The sequence below is a fragment of the Stegodyphus dumicola genome, chromosome 5 (genome assembly GCF_044657685.1).
Source record: "Stegodyphus dumicola isolate Sdum_Otavi_A_Nest chromosome 5, ASM4465768v1".
NCBI lineage: Eukaryota > Metazoa > Arthropoda > Arachnida > Araneae > Eresidae > Stegodyphus > Stegodyphus dumicola.
Window position 1 is genome coordinate 75,700,492 of NC_140772.1, and position 25,976 is coordinate 75,726,467.

At 31.6% G+C, this 25,976-nt stretch overlaps 1 protein-coding gene and 1 long non-coding RNA gene across 3 annotated transcripts in view; one reads left to right on the plus strand and one right to left on the minus strand.

The window, feature by feature from the left end:
- The window catches only part of LOC146997144 (protein trapped in endoderm-1-like), a 41,320-nt gene extending 34,836 nt beyond the window's left edge, over positions 1–6,484 (minus strand). Inside the window, exon 1 of one of the 2 annotated variants that reach the window (XM_085816790.1) lies at positions 6,295–6,484. In XM_085816790.1, coding sequence (XP_085672916.1) covers positions 6,295–6,317 — 23 coding nt within the window. In that variant the 5' untranslated portion in view covers positions 6,318–6,484. The remainder of the gene's footprint in view (positions 1–6,294) is intronic. The other variant, XM_085816791.1, reaches the window with a different exon arrangement.
- A 2,176-nt stretch (positions 6,485–8,660) lies between these two features.
- LOC146997145 (uncharacterized) overlaps positions 8,661–25,976 on the plus strand; it is a 41,072-nt gene continuing 23,756 nt past the window's right edge. The window contains exon 1 of the long non-coding RNA XR_015041150.1: positions 8,661–8,982. This is a non-coding gene — a long non-coding RNA (uncharacterized LOC146997145). The remainder of the gene's footprint in view (positions 8,983–25,976) is intronic.

Genomic DNA, 25,976 nt, shown 5'->3' on the forward strand with positions numbered 1-25,976 from the left:
TATTACCATTCTATATTCATATATATATGTATGTATGTTATGTGTATAATGATTATACTATACGGCAAAGTGTAGTATGCTTGTGAAAAGGACTATTGCAACTAGTAAAAAGGTTTAGCAAGCTAAATAGGAATTAAAGTAAATGAATTTTTAAAAACGCTTTTAAATTAAAAATTAATTAAAAACTCTTTCCGAAACATTTTATGGCGAAGTGCAATTTAATTATTCATAAATTAATTCTTGAAATCGGCTCATCAGAGAATAATTATCTCAAAAATTAAACTCGAATAATTAAGGAGTTTTAAGGAGTTCTGAAAATGCTAAAACTATTCTGATTTGGCATCTTTCTTGACCACTTGAGATAATTAAATAAACATCTATAAGAAATACTAAAAAATATACGAAACTTTTTATACCCCATTCTCAAAGAGCTAAGAATATACCCCAAGGCGTATTCAGACCTAAAACAATTAACAGAAATATCCAAATTTAAAAAAAAAAAAAAAATCTAAAATTCTTAATTTTATTTTGGTTATTGGTTACAGCTGCAAATGAAAAAGCTTTCGAATGATATTAAGTTTCTGTATATTGCAGAAGGAAGTAACTGTCGAAGAATATGAAAATTTTTGTCACGTGATAACGTCACACCTTAGTAATACAAATGTAATATTTGTTTCTTTCAATGAATATTAAACAATGAAAGCTGTCGATATGAAATCAATTATGGGAGCAATCGGATAAGATTGCTTTACTTTTCCGAGATCAAATTGAGAAATTCTGCCGCAGCGGCGATATAGAAAACATCAGTATAGCGTTTAGTGAAGGAACAGCTAATTTTAGGTTTTACTCTCTGTTAATTTGCAAGATCTTGCTTCGAACACTTTAAGGTAACAAAAGTACAATTTAAATGTACAATTTTCAAATGTTCCATGCCATTGGCAGTAAAAAAAAAAAAGAGGTAAGGAATTTTAACAAGTAGTTGTGTTCACGAACTCCTGGATCAAAACAAAGCACGGTAGTGGTACTCTAGTCTCTTTATAATAAAAAATTTCTAATTTTGCCTATATTTATAGTAGCGTTTGTAAGCTGCAAGTAATTATACATGTAATTTAAACATTTCTTATAAAAAATATATGTTATTCAGAATTTAGCAAATATTCTAGAAAATGCTAATCCATTGAGAAAAATCTTTTCCATGACTAAATAAATTTTTAAAAACGTCAGAAAAAAATAGCAGTTAAAATTAATAACAAAGTCAAGAAGAAATCATCAATCATATCAATATCAATATTTTTAATGTACAGAATTTAGAAACAACTTAGTAAAATACATATGAAATTTAAATAATGTGCAAGTTTCAGATGTGCAATGTCAGAAAACTAAAACTGGTAAATTTGAGAACAAATATCCTCAGAATGTTTGACAACCGAGTCCTCCGGACAATACAATATGAATGTCCTCAGGATATGTAATTGATGAAGCCCTCTGTACATCTGAGAATCAACATCTTCAGGACATCCTCTCATATCCCGGGACATAGCAACTTAAATAAGACATCCTCAGAATGTTAAATTACGATGTCCTCAGGACGTCTGAGAATCAACATACTCAGGACATCTTAAGTATGTCCTGGAATATTGAGACTTAAGTAGGGCATCCTGAGGATGTTCTGTGCTATGGGGGAAGTAAAGAATAAATGTTCCTGCAATGAATTGTGACTGTGGATAAGATGTGAATATTATACATTAATTTTAATCTTCTGCTGCAGGCGTTTTCCGCTGGTTTTATTCATTACTCATGCCGTTAGGTGAAATGATAAACGCAGCTCGATATTCATAATATTTTTATCGTTAAGTATTCATGGTACTTTTATCCTTAAGCTTAGTAGTCAGTCATAAAATCATGTTGCTTCAGGGTAGCGACCGATGGCAAGCATGAATCTTGTTGGGAGTACAGTAATTTCGGATGCGAAAGTTATGCTCTATCCTGTATACTCTCCTGATATTTCTGTAATATATTATCATATTTTCCAGTACTTGAGCCATTTTTGTTCTTACAGCTTATGGACAGGGAAGAATTTCATTATTTTCAAAAATACGGAATTTTTATGTATATGGTATAAATTAACTTGTCACAACGTTTGCTGTAAGGCACTGACGGAAATTATTGTGATTAAACAAGTTTCTATTATTCCCTTGAAATCGACATTTTCCCCTTGGTTCTTATAGATTGAAAGTGAACTAAGTTAACATAATTTTCTGATCTGGTCTCCTATCGAGTCAAGTTCCTTCACAAAAGTCTATATTAGAATTTCAAAAAGCATTACAATTGATAATAGATTGTTAAATGTTTTAATGCTTTTTATCAAATATTTTATCCCTAAGGTATTCACTTTACCGGAAAATAAAAAATAGAAATCATCAGCATGTCATGTTTCATAAATCTTTCGATGCCTATTTAATGAAAACATAGTACCACTTTATTCTTATCTAATTCGAATCACTATTATTTATTTATCGCAACAAAAAATTATTACTTCATAAATTTAATATTTATGTATGTTGGTAGTCCTGAAACAAAATTGTTATGTAGGGGAACATGAATAGTGCTTTGAATTTATTGGTACCAAAGTTACGTGGTTGGTGCCGGATCCAAATCAAATAAGGAAAAAAAGGTATCTAACTGAAAACAATCTGACTCAAAATAATATTCTGAAAACTTTTATACTCCTATACTGTGTGGAGGAGAGGAACTGCGTGATTGATCTTACCCACTTTACATTTAATCAATAAACTATTTCTTAGAATCCATTAACTCTATCAAATTCAAATTCAATAAAACTTAACCTGAAGAATAAAGAGGAATGAATCTCTGCTGGTGTTCGGATAAAAGAGAATGCTATCTGTCAGATAAAAGCCATTACTTCAATTCACAAGAAAGCCATTACTTCAATTCACATGAACTACATATTAAATCAATTTCTAAATTAACTCAAGAGCAACAAAGTTCAATTTCCTTAATTCAAAAACCTCACAACACCAGGGAAGAAATATTCATACTACAATCAATCAGTTCAACATAAATAAAAAAATCAAGAGTTTAAATACATTCCTGGCATCTAAAAATCTTTTCAATTTATACAGAAAATTATTCAAATAATTACATTAAGTGTCTAGTACATTAAATTAAGGGCGCATTGTGAGTACCCAAAATGCATAAAAATATTTACAATACCCCAAGTTAGGTCTTCATGTTTCTTAAAAGCCTTAACGGCTCAATGGAGTGACTGGGCTGACCAAAGTAAAGTAACTCAAAATAAACAAATGAAACGTAAAAGATCAAACACATTTACAGTAAAAAGTCTTTAATTCGGACGTCCATAATCCAAAATGATCTATAATCCGGACCTCAAAGCTACAAACTTTTTGCGCATGCGTTAACGCATGCGCATATGCGTTCACGCATGCACATATTACCTTAACGCTTGCGCATATGCGTTTACGCATGTGCATAATACGTTTACGTATGCGCGTTTAAGGTATAAGGAACGTTATAAGCAAGGCTAAAATTATCTATTTCAGTTAATGTTGCAGATTGTATTGTTCCTTATTCTTCTAATTGGATCCGGCTTATTATTTTTTGCAGGCAGTTAGAGCAATTTTATAAAAAGTAAGTTTGAACTTTCGATTATGTCAAAAATAGTTTCCGATTCTGGAGCTTCCAAAGGATCTACAAAGCGAAAGCATGTTTCGATGTACCGCTTCCGATAGTGAAGAAAGTGACAGAGAGGTTATTGAAAACGAAAATATTTCGTTTGACAAGTTAGTCGGTATTCTCGACGCAGCAATTACAGGACTTGAACAGTGGAACTGAACAAGAAACTATGTCTGTTTATATAATTAAAGAGAAAGTATTAGCACAAAAAAACGAAGCAACTTAAACAATTTACATTGAAAGAAATGTTTAATAATGTAAACAAATAAATATTAAGCTATTTTTTTTTGTAAATTTTGATACCCTTTAGATCATAATTGCTCTTTATTTCATAAATTACGGTTTTATATTTTTAATTTTATAATTTCTGCATGCCATCTTACCAGATTTAAATTGATGATCTATAATCCGGAAAAAACCCTAATCCGGAATCGCCGAAGTCCCAACGAGTCCGGATTAAAGACTTTGTACTAAATTCCTAGAATTTAAATCCAGATGATAGCTGGGTTAGCTGATCAGTTCCCTGCAAAATTAACCTTAACACATATATTTTATTCCAGAAAATAACATACACTCATTACTCATATTAATTGGATGTTTACGATTTTTTAATATTCCTTAGCTCGCAAATTAAGTTAGTGAAACAAAACCTTAATCCTTCAATTACAGACCTTAAAACAACTGGTCATTACCCACAATTTTTTAATCTCTTCTTGGTTTATATATATATATAATAATGAATATTACTTAGTCTATTGTGGAATTAGAGAATACAAAGAAGAAAAAAGTTAAAGAATTACTCATAGACTTTTCCGAAACATACAATCTTTAGGGGATGTCCAAATTTCCTTGAAGCAACACCTTAAAAAAAAAAGGTAAACTATCACTTACACGTCGAGGTCCATTCTGTAAACGAATTGCTGGAAAGAGGCGAATACCACTCATCTAATCTCTGTTGCTGGAGATAGGCTCTTCAGGCGATTGTCAGCATAGCCTGAACATAAGGAAGCCTTAATATTCCGACGCTCGTCTTGCGTATTTCTGTTGAACTCCGAGGAACCTCCCCCGAAACCCACTCCGAGCTTTACTGCCGGATACTCCTCCCGGACTTTAAAATGGCTCGCCTTTAACGCTTCGTTCATAACCAGCATAGTGCTCGAAATGATAAGAGATGAGATAATGTGCAGTATATAGTAAAAGATATAGGTACTCTCAGAAGGTCTGTTAAATACTCATGCATTAAGTTGCGCATCCGTAACAAATACAAGGTGGAGTTCTGGTCCTTCACTTTAGCACGATTCTTTTTTTCAAAAGATTTCTTTTCTTTTTTTTTTTTTTTTTCTTTTTCTTAAAGACTTGTTTAATTTCAGCTCTTTTACCGTGCACAGTCAATTCAAACTCCTAACGAGACAACTCAGTTTCCACTCTTCCCTTTCAAGCAATCTCCAAACAAAAAAATAACACGCGGCCACAGGCCGCCTGCGCAGACGAACCCGCCACAAGACGGCTGGCCTCGATTTCCACTTTCTTTCATTTTCTTGTAGATCATCTTTCACAAAACGAAAAACTCAAATTTAACTGATTTAAGCAAATCCCAAAGGGGTGAAAAACAAAATTCGACCCCAGCTAACAAAGGGAGTAGCACAAAGAAAAGGTCACTGTTGCATTTAGGCCCACCTGCGGCCGAGCGGTAAAGTCGCTGAACACTGGTAGTTCGGTCCGAGGTTCGAATCCCGCGAACAAGCTGGTTGCATGGGCGTTTTCGTGGTTTTCCCCATGTGTAACGTGTATACGAGGCAGTTTCCCTCAGAAAGTCTTCCACGAAGGCATCCCTCCCCTTAGGCAGATAGCCCTAGTGTGCTTTGCCATAATTAAATACACCAACATACACACCAACTGTTGCATTTAAAAATGAGAAATTTACATACCCCCCATCCGTCCGAAAGTAGCTCATTTATTCAACACTTTTAGCACTCACAAAGAAAAGTGAAGCTGCAACGCCAATTAACCCAGTAAACAAAACTCTCGCAGCGCGGAAGACATGCGACACACACTACTGTGGTGTCGTAAATGCTATACACAATCAGTTTGGGACAAACAAAGAAATCATTTCCGTCCAGAAAGAAACGCTCCCTGTCTTTTGTCAGAAAACCGAACTATTGAAAAATAAATAGGACTAAATATTTTAACTGTTAAATATATATATATATATACATATATCTACTACACTCTTTGCAATTTCAGTTTAAATAAAATACCTAAATATTGATTAACTTAATTAAATAAGTACAATTACAAATTTACGACACAACAAAATTATGGAATAAACAATAAATACGAACTCGAAACCTTAAATTTCAAGTGTTTTGCTTAATTTTAACTTTGTTTTAAAAAACAAAAATTAGATGCAAAGATTGTATAAACCATATAGTATTACTTCATCTTTTATTTGAGGTTCTTAAATATAAATATAAATTTTCATTTGTTGCTCATTTTCAAATTTTGTATTAAGACAACATTTATAATTAATAGTTTCAAAAAACTAACTGAAAATTTGGATACTATAATATTAACACCTACCTTTCGTTTTCGTATAATAACATGCCAATTTTTATTGATCTCAACCAAGACTTACCAATATTTTTAATGAAAAATATTTGAATTCACATTAAACATCTGACCTAACGTAAGTTGAATACACATACTCTTTGAAAAATATTTAAGAAGCTTTACGTTTGCAGTTATTGACATTTTATGATGAAACATCCTACTATTCCTCGAATTTCACAATGACTAGGGAACTAAATTTAATTGACTGATTATCAAAAGGAAGCTTGCTCTTCCTTTTCCTGGATGTCCCAACCTGTTTCAGATTTTGATTGTTCAGATACTATATACTATCTATTGTGATAGAGATTTCATAGAGCGCAACAAGAAATCTTGGCATTTTTATTCATGATGATGATACATTTTAAAGTGCATATTTCATATTTATAACAGCTATAACAGCTTATTATAACATCTTACGATCTTACTTTAATAGTTATAACTATTTTAGTTACTATATACTTATCTTACTATAATAGTTATAACATCTTACTATCACTTTTCCGTCTTCTCAGTATTAATTTGCTGTCATAAAAACTAAATTTTTGGGCAGTTATGGTTTAATTGATTTGAAATATTTATGAGGTATTTCTCCCGCCTTCTTAGCATGCCTTCGTGGCGTAGTGGCGAGCAGACTTGGCGCGTATTCGAGAGGTCTGTGGTTCGAGTCCTGGCGAGGGCATTGCTGATTTTTCATCTTTCCTGCTTCAAAAACGTCCTAATGCCTCTACATATTTCATTAATAACGATTCAGCAACAAAAACGTATTTAAAATGTAATAAAAGCTAATGAAGTTTGTTCGTGCGAACTAATAGTTTACCACATTTTCAAATATTAGTCCTCCCCACACCCAATAAAAGACACATTTTTCTTTTTCAATCTTAAAATGTTTTATTATTTTTTAAACATTTCTTCAAATAGTTAATTATACATAAAAAGAACCATACATAATCAAGAGCAAATTGTGCTCCTGTTTAAGTCCGAAATAAACTGCGTACCTCATATTATAAGGCAGTGTTTAACCCTGTATTTCAGAGCAGTAATGTTTTACATATTCCACAAAAATGAATAGTAACTGGCATATCAATCGTATAACAGGGGGGGATGAAACTTTGGGACTGACGAAGAAACTGGTGAGAGTTGGATGTTTTCAGATAAAATGCAGTCCCGGCAGCGTTATACAATCCTTTATTTGTGACAGAGCGCATATATTAAACACATATATCAAAATTCGTAAACACAATAAATTCAACTGTAATGTAAAAACACATATATCAAAAATGTAAATACATATATCAAAATTCGGTCAAGATAATCTCTCGTTCTTCTATAAATATTATCGTACATTCGCATGTTTACATTACTTGCAGTTTATAATGAAGAGAAGTTACAGACTACAGTATAATTTTGACAATATGAAACCAATTATCTAATCAGTCCGAATCTATATGATCAGATAGAGATTAGTTTTGAATCGAAGCAATTCAAAAAGATTTATCACAAGAATTACATTGTTTTTCAGACAGATAAGAAAATGTTTTAAATTTACAGTGCATAAAGGGAAAATGTACAATGCAAAAATTATAAATTTTAATATTCATATGTATATGTACATTACTCTAATATTTACAGATACATGGATGATGATATTGATATTTAACAACTGCAATCAAATAGAATACAGTCGCATTTATCTTTCATGTTGGAAATTAAATAAAACTAACTTTCAGCAAGAAGATATTAATTACCTAGATTTGCAAATTATCAGTTTCTAAGAAATTAAAATTTACGACAAAAGAAGAGGATTTGATTCCCCTACTATAAAACTCATCCATTGGTACTGCAATATTTCTAAAAAGAGTAATACTTAATACCATACATACTGAACTAATTAGAATCAATAATATTTGCAAGAAAGTCGAATACTTACAAGAAGAAATCAATTATTTAGTCAATATTTATTCTCTTAGACAATAAATCACCTGGATTCAAAATTTTTATATCTTTAAAGAAAGCTGGTATTAACTATCTTTTTTTTAAATTTCCCCATCTATAGTGATATGAAAAACTTAATTGGTGGTAATAGCTGGATGACTATACCATAAGAAATTTAAAGTAAATATATACCAAAATCTTTCATTTTTTCCTTTTAATTATTTATATTATTTCTATATACTCTCTTTCTACTTTTTTCGTAAATTTAATAACAGGCAAATTTGACTGTTACTAAAAAAATGGGGATTCTAGTTTCTAAGGTGTACTGTATCCCGATTACGTGAAAGACATTTATAATATTTCCTTTTAGGAAACTTTGAGCCAGTTCTGTTTGCGCGCTTTAAAATTTTACAGAGAGCAGCTTCTTTTAAAGTTTCTTACGCGGCCATTTTGGGATGACGATCACCCCTCCTCGTCGGTAATAATTTTACAAACCACACCCAAACATTGACACCTCCGCGCACACAATATAACAGGGTAGGGCATTTTGAACACATGTCAAAATACTTTGTTCTGCTATTGGACAGTATGAACCTTATCTCATACTTTTTCAAAGAACTACAAAATTTCGTCTTCTCTAAAGATCTACTTTCTTTAGCAAGAACACCGTTTGGCCATCTTTAGAATTCAGTTAGATCACGCATAGAAGGTCGTGTTAAAATTTCAGTAAGTTTGCGTTTTCCAATTTTTTCAATTGTTGTTTCAAATAGGTTTTCAGTTTTTAGCTGTTTAAAGCTCAGATTTAAATTTTTTTATTTATAGAAATCTCTAAGTACAGTTTTTCGTTTTCTCAATATTAAAAGTTTAGTTTAGCATAATCGGGGACCTCCCAATTTTTTAATTTGTTTAAATGATTATTAGTTTTGCTCTTTATTTATACTTGATTTGGAATTTCGGATTAGCATATATTGGTTTTAGAACAATTTTTTTTTTTTTCAATGTACATGTTCATGTGAATTTCATGTACAAATGTAAAGTTCTATGGCTTTTAATTGTCATTTTGGCACTATGTAGTTTTTTTATTCTTTTTTCCAAGTGTTTCGAAAATATGCAGGTAAAAGTCTGGTACATTTGAGATTAGGTTTTATATGAATTTTAAAATTTTTAATAAAAATTTTATGTAATCTTTTTACGGCTTTTGATCTCAAATGTACCAAGAGAACGAAAAGTATTTTCGAAGCATATTAATCGACTTTTATGAAGCTTTAATCCATTTTCCCCTGACGAGTTCTGAATTAGAGTTTCAATAAGAGGTGATTAATTTTTATTTGTATAATTTTCTATATTTTCGCTTTCGCATTTTTATTTTTCGGGCTTGTACTACTATGAATTCTTTCTTTAATTGGATTAATTTTGATATTGTTTAAAATCTCTTATACACGGTTTCAATTAGTATATTATAGAGGAATTGCATTGCTTTTATTCCAATTTACTAATTAATTTAGATGATTTAAGTTTATTCTACTTCAATTCTGCAGCTATAGCGCAGAACGTGTTTTAAAGAAAACTTTTAATTCGAATTTTTAGCCTATTTTTATATTTATTTTTATATATGAATATATGAATTCATATATTCATATATAATATATGAATTTATTTTATTTATGAATATAACATATATATAAGGGGTATGGCGCAATGAAAGAAATAAAAAATCGCACGGTTTCTGAACCAGAACCATACAAATTATAAAGTTTAATACTTAAAACCAGTTCAGAAAATTAATCAAAGTAATCTGTGTCTTAGTTAATCCAAAACCTAAAGGTCAGAGTAAGCAGTCCCAAATATTGCAAAATTATAGCAACAAAATAATAAACAAATTTTAGAAGAGTTTTAAATATTATTTTGACCTGGTGGAGTCCAAAAAACAAATTATATAAATACAACCAAACCGACGCATGAAAAAATAATAAATATATGAAATTTTCATATATATATATATATATATATATATATATATATGTATAAATGAATATTTCATATGTGTATAAATTATATGTGTATAAATGAATAAATATAAATTAAAAAGCAGTTCAAAACTAATTAACTGGCTGCTCAAAAGAGCGGCAAGTGGTAGAAAATGAGAAATAAATTTAAATAGTACATTTAAAATCCATCCTATATGTGAATCGAAATATGCAAAAAAATTGCAGAAGTATAGGGACAAAAAAAATGAGATGCATATTGACTAACTGTACAATAGGCACAAAAAAATGCCGAAGTCTAAAATGAAAAGAAAAAATAAGAAATTTGCATCTTTCCCTGTTTCCTTGCATCATCATTCAGGGGGATGGTGCAATGAAAGAAATAAATGCATCAGCCTGTTTCTGAACCAAAACGATACAAATTAATGTTTAATGCTTAAAATAAAATCAGAAAAGTAAATTGTGTCTTAATTATTCCAAAACCTACAGGCCAGAGTAAGCAGTGCAAAAAATTACAAAATCATAAACAAATTTTAAATACTATTTTGAGTTCTACCACCAATTTTGATAGACAGAACTCCCGCGGCATGGGTCCTAGGGGTTCCCCCTCTCTTCCTTGCCACGACATCTCGAGAGGACTTTTGGCTCGCAGAATATTTAATGTGCTCCCATGCCGCACAGTTACTATACATATACAAACATTCATGCCTTCGCCGGGATTCAAACCCAGGCGCTTTGATACGGCAGTCAGCTTCACTAACCACTATCCCGGGAAGCATGAAGAAGTACTTGATACGATCATAGATGTGAGTTTTGTCACGCAACTATCTAAAAATGTTATTCATAAAGACTCTAACTGGCAATGAACATGAAATAAACTTTAAAAGATTTGTTACAACAGAGAAGATTTTTAAATTCTCATGAAAAGTGAACATGTTTTTCGTAGAAAACACACTCATGCGGAATGCATTATGATTGGCAAATGAATTATCCATAGATTCATCCATGAATTAGGCCATAGAAGTCCAGCAGACATTTTAAGTATGCATACAGAAACTCTGGATGAAGATACGAATAATGCCCTGAATTCCAATACATTAACTTGCGAGATCTGTATCACATGTGAAGCATTCAGAGAACGATTTTGCAAAACCTCTAATTCGCGAACTTATATTAGCAGGACTACTATTTCTTCTAATTGCTTTTGCAAACATCCTGGAGTCCTGAGTAAGAACAGGAAGTTTACTTTAAACTATGTTTGTATAAGTGTAGAAGATACGAAAAGAGAAGTCTCTCTCTCTCTTAAGCCACAACTTAAATACTTAACAGTTTGCAAGCTCAATTTGCATAAGTAAATCTGTTCGCGTTTATTCTGGCCGGAAATAGAAAATAAGAGAGGATAGTAAAGTTTTAAAATAAAATAAACGTTAGTAAAACTTAAAATCCTTACAATATAATCTACTGTTTATTGCATACTGAACTTTGCGAACTAGTGAAAACTGTAACTCCAGTTTGTGCTACATGCATATACAAAGAATAACGGATGATGTTAATTTATCCACAGTAATTTATCTTCTAATGCGTAAAGAAAAACTCAAGAACATATCGCATACTTCATCAAACAAATGTTAACACGATTTGCGAAAGCACTAAAATGATTCAACTCTGATGAAAGAGATGGAAATGTAAAGAGTGGCCGAGAAGAAGACTCGTACATTAATTTATATGATTAGAGCTATGTTGAAAGTCTATAATCTTCCAAATATAGGATGAAAGTGTTATGAAAACCAATTGCTTGCAAAATAGATTGCCGGCTGAAACCATCATCGGCATTTGGTATTCTGGTATATGTGCATTTACTAAAGGAGAAGAGGCAAAAACTAGACAACATTTCTGTTAAACGTATCATCGTCGGATATGAGGAATGAATGGAAAGTTATCGTTTGCTGGATAAGGCTGTAAGGATCTTAAGTTTTACTAACGTTTATTTTATTTTAAATCTTTACTATCACTTCTTATTTTCTACTTCCGGCCAGAATTATAAGCGTTAAGGTTTTTATGCAAAGTTTGTCTGGCGAACGCCAAGTATTTAAGTTGTGGCTTTTTGCCAAGCGAGAGAGAAGAAGCAGTTGAGTCAAAGCAGGCCGCTTACCTTAGAAGTTACGCAGTTGCTGTTTGCCTTCCAGGCCAGAGGTTTTAATCCTCTTGATAAATTTTAAAACGTATTGTAGTGTTCTCAGTTATCTGTACTACATACGCCTTCCTGTTAATATAAGGCCAATCTTCCACGTTTATTAGTTTAAAGTTAAATTAGAGTTTAGTTTTATTTTTATACTTTTACGTTAGACCCCAAGTAGCGGGTCAGTGTATTCCGAAGTACGGAAGTTATTGTATATAGAGAAAAATAAAGGGTTTTGTATACCCTTCATGTGTATCCTGTCTACTTACCACAATTAGTGAACATAGCTTTAGTAAGCTCTCTGTTCCTAGTCAGGACCTTGTATGTTTCCGAAGAAGGTAAGAAGGAACATTGAACCTGATAAGGCTACCAGAACTGAAATAATCATTCAAAATGTGACCTTTACACCAAAATATCCCCAATGTAAGGAAAAGTAAAATAATACTGAAGTTTAACTCCTTCTAAAGATAATTCGGAAAAGGAAGATAATTCTGAAAACACAGAAATAAGATCCTTTAGTTAATCCAAAGATGCACTGCCTAGCAGATGCTGCATCAGTTAATTCACAACACAGTCATAGAAAGACCCAGCATCATACCATAAATCTTGCTCGGATGTCATTGAGGGGAAATGAGCACAAGGACACATATTAGGACAAATAAACAGATAAACAAAAATCTTTTAGGCAAAATCTTGCATTATGTTAAAATGTAGCTTCATATCATATTGCTGCGTGCGTACAGGTCCGTAATAGATTGAATGCACACAGAATTGGTGAAAGCCTGATAAAATTTATTTCACCGAAAGAAACATTTCTCCGTTCTGCAATTTTCCACAAAAGTAGTTGTGCAACTCTTCGGTATACAATCAGTAGTTACTCTTCAAACTACTAAGAACATTAACCACAACGCAATGCAAAGAGCATTTAAACAGCGAAGTTAACCCGGTGAATTAACAACTAAAAACTGAGAGCAGATGCTCTCTCGGGCCTTATATAATTTTTATACAACCGCCGAGAAATGCCTATTACTTCTCAAAATTACTGTAAGGTATGTGAGGGCCGGATACGGTTACAGTTGCATATGAAAACAATTACAGTTATTCAATTACAATACCATATTACGGTGGTAAAGGGACCATACCAAAATGTTGCCAAATGGTCACCTAGTTTGGCGTGGCAGCGAAACCATATTTGGCTAGAAAACGTACTCGCCAAAACCGTCACCAGTTTGGCGATATCTCGCCAATTTAGCGAGATAGCCATTATTTTCTTAATATTAAATAGACTTGCTCCTGCACTCTTATTTTTCCGGTAAAGCATCATCTCGTAAGATTTTCATGTTACATTATACAGAAAATATTACAACAGTTTCACAGGTATTTTCACTCAGATTATTTGTATATGTACAAAATTAGTAAGAATATTAATTCATTGTGTACGCATCTCAAAGAAAGTTTTTTTATTAAGGATCATTGACGAGGAAATCATTAAATTTATATTTAATCTCTCATTTTCTGATATGTGATGCAAAATGTTATTCCTTTTTTGTTTATTAGTCTAAATAGCATGCCTATCAAACTGCAGTTATCTAAAGGTGAATGTACGTACGTACGTATTTTTGAGTGTATTCTCCAACGCTAGCTTTGAATTTCATTAGAACGTAATGGTCGCTGGGATAGATGCTTGTGATTTTCTGTTCTCCTAATAAATGTTATCATTCATTTTATTTTTCTTAATCACTGTTATATTTTCCCAATGCGCCCGAATTAATATTACAGTAACAAGAAGCTCAGACAGACGATTATATAGGGGTAATAAACTTCAGTAGAGATACAAAGAGGCATCAAAACAATTCATCAATAATGATAATTCTGATATACATTCGTATCAGTTCATTTGAGTTCACTGTAGTGCGTATATCAGTAAAAACGAGATACGGAGTCAGATTTTGTCCACAAACGTGTGGATGGGATTTTTTTCGATGATAACATATAATTAACTAAAATTCGTCTATCCTTTTCTCTATTTTAAAAAGTTTGATTCATTTCTTATACCAGTTAAATATCTTAACCAAATCCAATGCAAAAATACTTTTCGAACTATAACGTAAAGAACAGATATGAATAGGCAGCGAAACCTTAAACGAAATCGGAATATTGTCATAGAGAAAAGAAAGCTCAAAATATATAGATATGAAAAGCAGAAGCAATGTGCTGTTAAATGCCCTTTTAAGAAAGACAAAAACAGAAATAAAGAAGGGAGCCTTTTTAGCGAATGCATTTAAAGAGTAACGAGATCTAAAACCACTTCAGTGGAAATGAATGCATAGAAATAAATAAATAAAATAAAAGTCAACATTTCCGTGACAAACTTAGTAAAGCGGGTGCTATTCATAATAACTTTTTTAAACTTTTAATTTTGGCAGTTATAATTGTTATTTGGTAGTTATAATTCCTTCAGTGTTATATTTTTAAAAGTTACGAACTTAATGAAGCGGCTGCTATTCATAAATTTGTTTACGCTTTTAAATTGGCAGTTGTAACTGAATGATTCATTCAGTGTTATATCTTTAAGAAGTGCTACTGTATACATTATATAAAGATGAAATTGAAATTATCTTCTCGTACTAATAATTTTAAAATATAAAAAGAAACTTTTTCAGTATGTAACAATTTTTAATCTACAACATTTCTATAAATTCCATCACATTTGCGACGTCCGTTGCTTCCTGATACTGAAACGTTGCGAGTTATGTGAAGAAAATTATTATTTACCTTGCAGATTGTAAGGAATGATAAAAAGTTATATTAATATTTTTATTACTCGAGCTATATTTGCAGAGTAGCTGAATCGAAGAGTTGAACTTCAACAACACATTTGCAAAGACGTTTCTGTTATTTACAAGGAAGCGTTTACGCTCTATTGGGATAGGCATTAAGAAAGTAATATCTCAATTACACCTGTCTCATTTTCTGTCTATTCTAATTATACATCAGTTTACAGCGCCTCGGACAACGGTATAGCGAGGTAATATAAACTGATTTTTGCTTAACTGTCTTTGTTTGAATGATAGCTCTTACTTAACCGTCATGGAAGATTCTATTTTTAAGACCTTTACAGATTATTTCATATTCATTGAGACTCTTTAAGAATGTTCTTATGACAGATGTTGTCCTTATCTATTCGCTAACGTATTTCTAATATTATTCATGAAATTTTCTACTTAATAACAGAATATATTCTTTGATCTTATTTTCTGGTTATAATTTATTTTTAATAATCAACGAAAAAAATAACCTTAATATTTTGACCAAGGCGTAATAGGTTCACTGAGAATAGAAGAACGGCCTAACAACGGCCAGGGAAGTCTAATAAGATGAAGCCATTTCATTGCACTAAACATTTAATTACTTCGGTATGACCTGTTAAAACCTTTTCCAGCTTCGAAAGTCCCTCAAAATCTCTACAGTAAATGCTAAAAGGAGAAGAGCATGCGTGAGATAACAGCAAAAATGGCAAACGATGTCAAAATATTTAGAAGTTGTTAAGAAACCTTATAACACTTCCTCACAGCAGCAGGTAATTTTTAAATCACCTATTAAAATAAATTGCTAATTCGTTAAAAAAATTAAGCTTACAGCTACTGATTAATTTTTTGTCTCCCACTGACCCTTATCGAAATAAAAAAGTAGTGAAAAGTTATCATTTTTTTAACGCTGATATAATTTAAATAACCAAAGGAACTTCTTCTCTAGATCAATCTGCTTACTAATACAGAGGAACTGTTAACAGGTATTTTATGTTAATTATTAAATAGGTTATTCCTTTTTTCTATGCTTTTCTAACTGCTGTCGGATTAACCGTGATTTTAGATCAGCCAAGAACATTGTACCAGTACTCCATCAGTTAAGTGCGAATTTACTGTATTTAAAATTTCTGAAGAGATTATTAATATGTCAAAGAAATTTTGTTCTTTAAAATCCCGTAAAAACTGCCGATGAGATTCATCAGCAAAAATGTCATCATAACAGCGATAGGGAATATGGATCTCATTCGAAGAAACGGAGCAAAATAAAATGAAGCAGCACTTCCGAAATACAGGCTTCCTGTAAACTAAGTGAAAAGCAAGTCTTACCACACAGACTTTCGAAAATGAAATCTCTGCAGCATGTCGTCAGATACAAGAATTTGAAAAAGGCTTGGAATATCTACTCTCATCTTCAGTTGTAGAGTTCCTCACTTTGTAATTCTAAGTTAATGTTGGAAGTGAAGCATCTTAAGAACTGATAAGCGAATAATCGCTTCAGTTCGGGCGACAAGAAACAACAAGATAGAAGGGTAACTAACCCTTTATTATTCCAATAAGTTTTAACAAAACTCCGCCTGGGAGTGTACAAACAATGCCGACACTTGGGCTTGAACTTAAGAGACTAAGAATTAAACTAAAACTAATATTAACTAAAGAAATATAGCCGAAGCTATCAGGATTTAAATCGAGTTGGTCCCCTTAACTTATTTGACTACGAAGCTCAGCAAGGGCCTGAGTACGGCCGAGCGTAATAACAGCTTTGAGAGAGAGAGTGGCCAAAAAGGCAGACGCGCGTAAATCAGAAACTCTGATTCTCTCTAAGTCAGTAAGTAACTTCGTGGTTTAAATACCGCTCCTTCTCATTAAATATTCAGCAAGATTCCAAAACTACGTTCTGGCCGGAAGTAGTAAGTTGAAGTTAAGAATTTGACAGGAAAGAAACTTTAACTTAAAATTTAACTGTTCATAAAATTAACAGAATCCTTACACAGCGATAAAATGCAAGCATTGAAAACAGTAGCATTTACTAATGATTACGGATTTGCCAAATTTAGTGAAAGATTCAAACCTAAAATCATTTTCAATTACCACGAAATTGCATTTTTTGGAATGATGTCTGTTACAATTTTAGCTTTCAAGAAGGGACAATGGAAAAAAATGTAAGAAGGGAGCCAAATTATTTAAATGTTGTCGACTACTCTATAAATATCTAAGGCATATTTTGTAAAAGTCTTTCTAAAGAAACATTGTTCGTTTCTAAGTTACGGATACAGCTGATAGGTGATCGAAGACGGGAATATTCGATCTCTAACAGGGGCAAACATGTATTTATCCTACGTCTTCCACTATTCAGAGATATTAGCACTTCATGTGAACAAAAAATTTCAATTTAAAAATGTTCTGATGGTCATCAAAATATATTGCAGTAAAGTAGGTCAACAGTTTGTTAAATGATTTAAACTATCTCTTTAAAAAACGAAAATTGAGAGGAAAAAGACCACCATATATAGATAATGAAGAATTTAATGTCATTAGCGATGGATAAATTAACGCTTAGAAGAGTTTATGAATACTAATAAAACCTGCAGCAGCATCACAACTGAATATGCTTTTGAAAACAGTGATCTCTATTATTAAGCGATGAAGAATCTGTTTATATGTATGTATGAATGTTTGTTCCCTGCATTTCTCAAAAAGCTGCGGCACCTACAGCCACCAGAGCTACAACGCACATAGACCTAGCTGCCTTTCGAAAGGTAAATTTAAACTTCGTATTTGTTTATGTAATTTCGTATTTTGTGCAAATTTAATAAATTTATGATTAACAAACTGATCGATTTTAAAGCAATGTATTGCTACTATTTGAAACAAAACATTTTTATTTTCCGTGCGTCAGTGTGTTGTCATTCGTCAAAATGTAAAGTATTTGCGTCTCAAATTTAATCTCCAAACAAAGTACGCTATTTAAAAGCAATATGTTGTCATTGCACGAAATAATTTTTCTGTTCCACGCGCCACTAAGTTGCCGTTTGGCAAAGCATCAGGAATAAACTTTCATATTTAATCTCTATTGTTACTGATCAGCAAATTAAATGATTTAAAAGCAATAATGTGTATCCTTAGTAATTCCTTTTTACCTCTTCCGAAAGGTATCGACTAACTTACTTAGCTCTCTCTCTCTCTAAACCTGCAAGAAATTTTACACTCCACTGCGTTCAAGCCATCATTATATTTTCCTCTTTCCTATCATACGCACAGAAGTAGTTTGTTTGGATTTAAGATAAAACACAACGCTATACAAGAACTTTCCGCATTATGAACACTCTTGCTGAAGACTTCAAAAGTAAAGTGCTCGCAGATGCGCTCGTCATTGTTATCAATGCAGAAGTATTTGACGGCGTCTGGCATTGCGATTTTGACTGATTTATTTTTTCAAATAATCTGATTCGTATTACTTCTTTTTTTCCCCATTATTGATCTATCAACATCTGCATTTGAAATGCATATTCGTTGTGGTGGTTGATTAAAGCGCTTCTAGGAAGCTTTTTCCCCTGTGAGCATATTTCTAAGTGAGCATTTTTCCATGTGAGCTTTTTTCTATGTGGGCATATTTCCTTGTGGGGTTTTTTGCTGTGAGGTTTATACCTGTGAGCAGTATTCTGTGAGCATTTTTCCTGTGGGCATTTTTCCTGTGGGCTTTTTTCCTGTGGGCATTTTTCCGGTCACCGATTAAAACAAGTGTCTCAAAGCTCTGTTTTAGTTGTCATTATATAGCATATACATTTCCGACGTTCCGAAATACCTTACAATTCAAATAGCACTCTTTACTGATGATACAAATATTCTGAACCATACCAAGACACTTAAAATATTTATTCAACGTAACCGCCATCTTGATTTGCTAGAAGCGTGGCTTATTGATTGAATTTCAGTTCATATCAGTAAATAAAATGCAATTCTGTTTCGCAATGATAGCTTATCTACCACTTACTGTCGCGTTATTTGAAGAAAACAACATGCTGAAAACGATACCGTAATCTTGATTTGCCAGAAGCGTGGCTTATTGATTGAATAATTTCATTTCATATCAATAAATAAAATTCAGTTCTATTTCGCAAAGATACTTATCTACCATCTACTGTCGCGTTATTTAAAAAAACAAAAACATGCTAGAAACAATGTGTGATATACCTAGCATATACCTGCTAGTAAATTTACTTTTTGACTTCGCTTTGCCAAATTCAGAAATAAATAAAAATTTTCTTAACTAACTTAAGATTGCTTAAAAATACAACTGTCTGTATCTTCACGATAAAATGATTTTATATAAAACAATAATCCTCCTAGCGTTACTTCATGCAATTCATGTTCACGAGTTCCCCAAAATGAGCATACTGCAAAAACAAATCTACATAAAATACCTGAGAAATAACCGCTTGGTTTATAAGGTATAGCGCATTACATAACGATTTAAAAATCGAAATCCTCGAAAATTTCATTGGCAGAACTGCTCATATTTTTATTACAATGTTAACCAGCTCCAAATAATTCTTCCTTTCATGACCACGATGACAATAAAAGGACCACGACCGCAATAAAATCACGAACTACGACCGCAATAAAAACGCGCGTAAGTTAATACTTTTGTTCTGTAACAAAAGGCATGATCATGCTACAGCACTTTGCAGAGCTTCAAAATACCTTAAAAATATATGTTCTTATAATATTTTTTACCTTTTAATTTGATTCATTAAAAAAAATGCTTTTAACTTACCTCACAGAACTTGTGCTAATGATTCACGCGGAAATTCACTGCGTTTAGTTCGGCTAGTCTATATCTTTTGATAATGTAGGCTTTTAAGCTCCTTTCTTGATTCCTAGCCAGGATTCGTTGCACAGTTGGAAAGGAAAAAAGAAGTTTACTATAGGTACAATATGTAAAATTTGATTAATACAGAACGGCATTTTGTCCTTAGAAGAAAAATAAAACAATTTATATTTAAGCTAATATCAATATTACCAATATATACAGAAAAATACAATAGCATATCAAAACAGGCCTTTTCGGAAATTCGTTGAAAGCAGTTGTTATATTACATAAACTGTTCAATTAACTGAAGTATTCACTGCGCTTTATAGTATCATTCAAGTTGTGTCTAAAGTTTAGAAACTGTGGACTGTTACAATTGATTAAATTAATATAATCAAAAAAGCCGTACGTTTGGTTTGTTTTTAAAAATCATTAAATATTTTATGAAATTATAAACCCAATAAAATTACTCATTTTAATCATTGCATATTCTTCCTCTTTTATAATAATTATTTCAGATGGCTGGCCGCATAAGTGTAGCAACAAAATAAAAATCATGCCAGTCAAATTCTGAATACTAAAAAAGACGAATAGACGACCAAAAATCAACACAATTTTTTTTTTTTTAATGATAGTAAAGATAGTCAAGACTTCGAAACCTCTCTATGACTAATTCTTGATTTCAACGAAGTATTTCACATAATGATGCATTCTTCTTTCAATGAAGTTGAAAATGTTATTTTAAATTAAAGATAAAATCCAAAAACATGTCCAGTTTTACACTTAAAAAAGTGCAAATGTTAATTAAGTATGAAGTTAAACTCCCAGAATTTTGAAATTTTTATTTTTTAAATTTCAGTAAATATGGTGTTTTTCATATTCTCTCTCTCTATATATATATGATGTTTTGCATATATAAATTGTATATATTGCATAATCATAAAAGCAAAAACGTTTAACCCCACAAAATAAATTGAATCAGTAAGGAAGTTGAGCGGAATGACGGGTAGCGTATGCTACTAAGCGCCTTCTAACTAAACTCATTAGCAGTGCTTTTGTTTATAGCATATAAAGTAAGTTAAATTTTGTTGCGAGCTGATAAAAACATTGGAAATAAAATGGAGCCAATTTAAATAACTAGGTTTGTTAACATGAAACCGTGCACGTTAATCATAAAATCTCAATATTAATGTATATAGGTTGACATAATAAATGTAACCAAATTCAGATAGCAAAATTTATTTTTAAATAAGGTCATTGATTTATATTATGTATCACTGTTATTGTAGGAATCTCAGTTCATGCGAACTATTGGTAACGTTACAAATTGAACTTGTTGCTAATATTTCAGTTAAATTGAGAATACGAAATATAAACTTCTGAAAACAAGATTTTCAAATTACTCTTTAAATAAAATTTTATAAATTGGTCAGTGCCTTTTATCAATGATTTTTGGTCAAAATATTAAAATACTGTATGAGTTCATAAAAAGGGTCTACACAATTGGTTAATGTCTGTTACAAATGATTTCTGGTGACAATATTAAAATACCAGCTATCATTCATAAAAGAGGTGGACAAAATTGGTCAGAGTCTTTTACCAATAATTTATAGTTTGAATATTAAAATACTGCCCCCGTAAGTAATTCGAAAAATGAGTGGCAGAATTGGTCAGTTTTCTTTAGCGGCTCAAATATTAAATATTTCTGGTTAAAATATTAAAATACTGTATATAATTCACAAAAGGGGTGGGCAATGTCTTTTACAAATGATTTCTGATTAAAGTTTTAGAATATTGTACATACAAGTAATTCATGCAAGAGGTGGGAAAATGCAGATGAATAAGTTTATAACTAAAAAAAGTGCCAACCAGAAATACTACTAACAAAAAACTCGTTTAAAATTAAACCAATCATTTTAATATTAGCCAATCAAATATAAAGATATATTAACATGATTAATTGTGAAAAAGGTTACCAAAGTAACATAGCACCCACAAAAAGCGACGCGAAACATCCTTACTCTGAATGTAGAATATTACGTAACTGTAGACTGATAAATATATTTCATGTACTGAAGAAGTGTTGTTTGATGTACCGTAAAACCCCGCTCGATCGTTCTTCAGTGGGATTGATGGAAAACTGAGTGAGAGAAAACGATTAATCAGGGAAACTGTCACAAATTATAAATAAATAACATATTCTAAGGAATAATGTTTATAACTTTCTACATGCTGTACTTTGAAAAACTACTTTTTAACAAAAAAAAAAAAAAAAAATCGTATATTGTTCTTTGGTTCTTGGCTGAATATGATCTCAACTGAAAGTAAACGTTCCTTAATAAAAATTAAAATCTCGTGTATTTTCACTAAAATATGTCATGCGATCAAAACTGACGTAGTCAGGATGCTTGCCTTATTTGATTGTTTCCTAAATTAGAATTATGGCTTTATAACCAACTAATGGATCAGCCATGCAACTGTTTGAAGTGCAAAGTCTAATGATTCCAATGATATTCAAAATGACTATTTCAAGTTGAAGTGCTCTTTGGTGCCCTTCAGTATGAAAGTTCGGCTTCTTTACTGCCAATTATCTATAATGATTTAATATTTTCTTTGAAATTGTATTGTTTCTTACGAGCAAATCACAATACTCAGATGATCGAACTCTGACAGAATCGCGATTTTTTTTATTACGTTCGCATGCCTTACAATGTGCAAATACCAGTGAGAATTTTTAATACATTTAGGGCAGAAAACAAAAACATTTGATAGGAGAATTATATGCATTTTGAGATATTTTATGACTATCATTACTTTCTGCCCCTTCCCTTTGAGCTAAGATTTTTCCTAAAGGGTAAAACTACTCAAAAAAAAAAAAAAAAAAAAAAAAAGGGGGGGAAAGAGAAAGTAAGTAAAAATATTTCAAATTATTACTTTCAAAAATAATAATGGAAGAATTTGTTAGCAGTTTTAAACATTTTCACGTTATGCTTCCCAAATTCTTGATGCATCGTCATATTATTTCTTTAACTTATGACAGAGAACTACTTAAATATTAATACTTTATTTTTCAAATATAAGTTCTATTTCGAGCTCTAACTTGCCAAATATGGGGTGATAAAAATAAATTGGTGTTTCTAAAGTCTAAAAGTAAAGGGTATTCACTGACGTCTTGCGTAATTTGATAGTGTCTTCCATTGCATAGGGGCTAAGCGTTAGATTATGATGTCATATGACATCATTCACGATAAATGATAAATAACAAGAGAATTTCTACGAAAGTGAACTTCCGGCGCAAACGGAAATGTAGTCTCTTTTATCTTTCATAGATTTCCTGGAGATTTGCTAAGCCGAGCATCATTATGTTGTTTATTTCATAGCGGATATGAGCATTCAAGGCTGCGGTTTCTGGAGTTAGAATATCTGTCTGAGGCAAATACAGATACTATCAGTTATATACTGGAATTCCCAATGTATCGGACAACTTGTAATTCTTCCGATTTTCTGCCTTCTGTCGTACTTAGCAAATACAATTTCCTATGAAAAACACTGCTGTGTATATCACTATCTAACTGAACGTCAAATTGCAATAAATCAAAAAATGTAGCAAATCGGTAACCCATAATAAAATCTGCCCACTAACAAAAAGCTTTTAGTGTAACATTGTTTTGTCTAAAATTCATACATCAATAAATGTTTTAAATCATCATGATGTAAATAATACATATGGAACAATATTTTGAGGGGTTATAGCGTCTTCTATCAGAGTTTAGAAATTTCAAACATTTTTTTCTTTGGAAAAGAAAATCTGTTTAAAGTATAAAGTGCACGCGAAAATTGGGTATCTTGGCACATACAATAATCAACAACTAACTAAAGTAAATCTGCTTCAATATATAACTGGAATCATCTTTATTGCAAAGCCTGTTTTAATTACATGTGTCGAAGGCAGAAGATACTTTTTTAATTTACTTACAAATCTGTTTCAAATAGGAAGCATATTTTATGATCATCTAAATGTTTCTTGTAATTATTGCAAGCACATCTTTTTATTCGACACCCAGCTGACTGAACATTTACTTTAGTATAATTATGAGGATGTTAGAGTTTCTCGATTGAGCAATTAGTTTCCGCATCTGGAAGTTCTAATGGGAGAATTTGAGAAGATTAAAATTTCCTATGATTTTCCTGTGAATAAATTGTTTGAATACATTGTTTTCTTATGAAAGAAGTATTTGTTTCTTAGTTATTACTTTTTTATAAAATCTTTAATTTTTGAGATTTTATATTACTCCAAAATGGGCGTTTTTTAACGTTTTGTGTGTTACCTTTATTTATTAGATATCATGTTTTTCCCATTTAAACCATAAACTTCCATTCAACAGAAATATCACAAAATAATTTAAAAGGAGCATAGCTTTAGAATTTCCGGTATACAGCCTTATCGATGATGTTACATCGATACTGTCACAAATCCTTTCAGAAATTTTTCTTTACTGAGTTTTTCCCGTCGAAAGCAGTCGTTTTTTCCACTTTCGCACAGCCGGGTTACAATGTTACATTAAAATCAAGTCTATTCAGTCTTATGACCTCAGAATCATTTTCTACACTGCGAGTGTTACGTTCTACTGGCAAGTGCATTCCATTCATTCAGACACATGACTTTCTTCGAAAAGACAGAACAAAGTTTCAAGTTTAATATACTATTCGCCATTTCTGTCTTTTTTCCAACCCCATAGTACCTTTATTTCAAATATGTAACCATATTTCCTGCTCAATGTAAAATCGACGACGTTTAGAAATATGTTTAATAAAATTTATTTTCAGGTACTTGTGCAACTCTAAACTTTCTTCGAAATTTAATGTGATAAACTCCAGTTAAGATTGTATAACTCTTTTTTTTTTCGGATAATATCACTATGTCTTCTGTTAATAAGTTTTATTAATTTCATTTAGAACATATAATATATCCTCTTTTATTAATATATATATATTTGTAATAATAAAATTCCATAGTCAAGAATCCACTTAAAATTCTAACTGTATGTTCTTCTCATTTTTAATGGCGACGTTCTCTTATTTGAAAGTACGTGGAAATAAATCCACAGCCCCGTAGTCAAGTTGTTTTTCCCGCCTTTTCTACACGTACAGTTATAGAATGTTCTCGAAATATTTAAAGCGAACTGGATTGGCTGACGAGGCTGACGTCATTTCTTGGAAGCTCCGCCTTTCCAGAGGCTATAAAAAGACTCGCAAAAGGAATATCGGGAGCTTTTTCTTAAATGTCACGATGCAGTAAACTTCATACGAAAACTTATTAGTAATTCTTTTTATTTACTCCGGATATTTGATTTTTGTAACTGCTATTTCTCCTGAATAATAATAAATGGATCCTGTTTTTTAAACTTATCGTCTGATTATTTAAGCTACGACTAAAGCTAATACATCATATATATATATATACATAAATCAGAAAACAATACAGTTAGGTCGTTATTTGCAAACGTTAGATTTTACGATTTTTCTATTTTACAATGGTGAGAAAGTGAGAAAATATGTGAGTTAAACAAAAGAACTGAAAAACTGATCTTTCAAAATTAGCAATGTGTAATATGATGCGATAAGCTAAATTTATCAATTAAGGGAACAGATGCTATGAGTTGAACACTTAATGCTCGTTCTAGCAAATTGATCGATATCTTCCTGAAGAACATTATATACCAGATGAGCTGTCAATAATTATCGATAGCCCTTGTCTATTACTAATTATTTTTACCTCCTGATGATAAATAATGACCTTGTTACTATCGTATCTCTACCATCCATTAGTTTACTTCATCTCTTGGCACTTCTCTTAGCCCATTGTGTTTATGGCAATAATCGGAAAAATTATCCCCAGAAAACTGTATTCAGAAAATGTGCTCGCGACCTGCAAA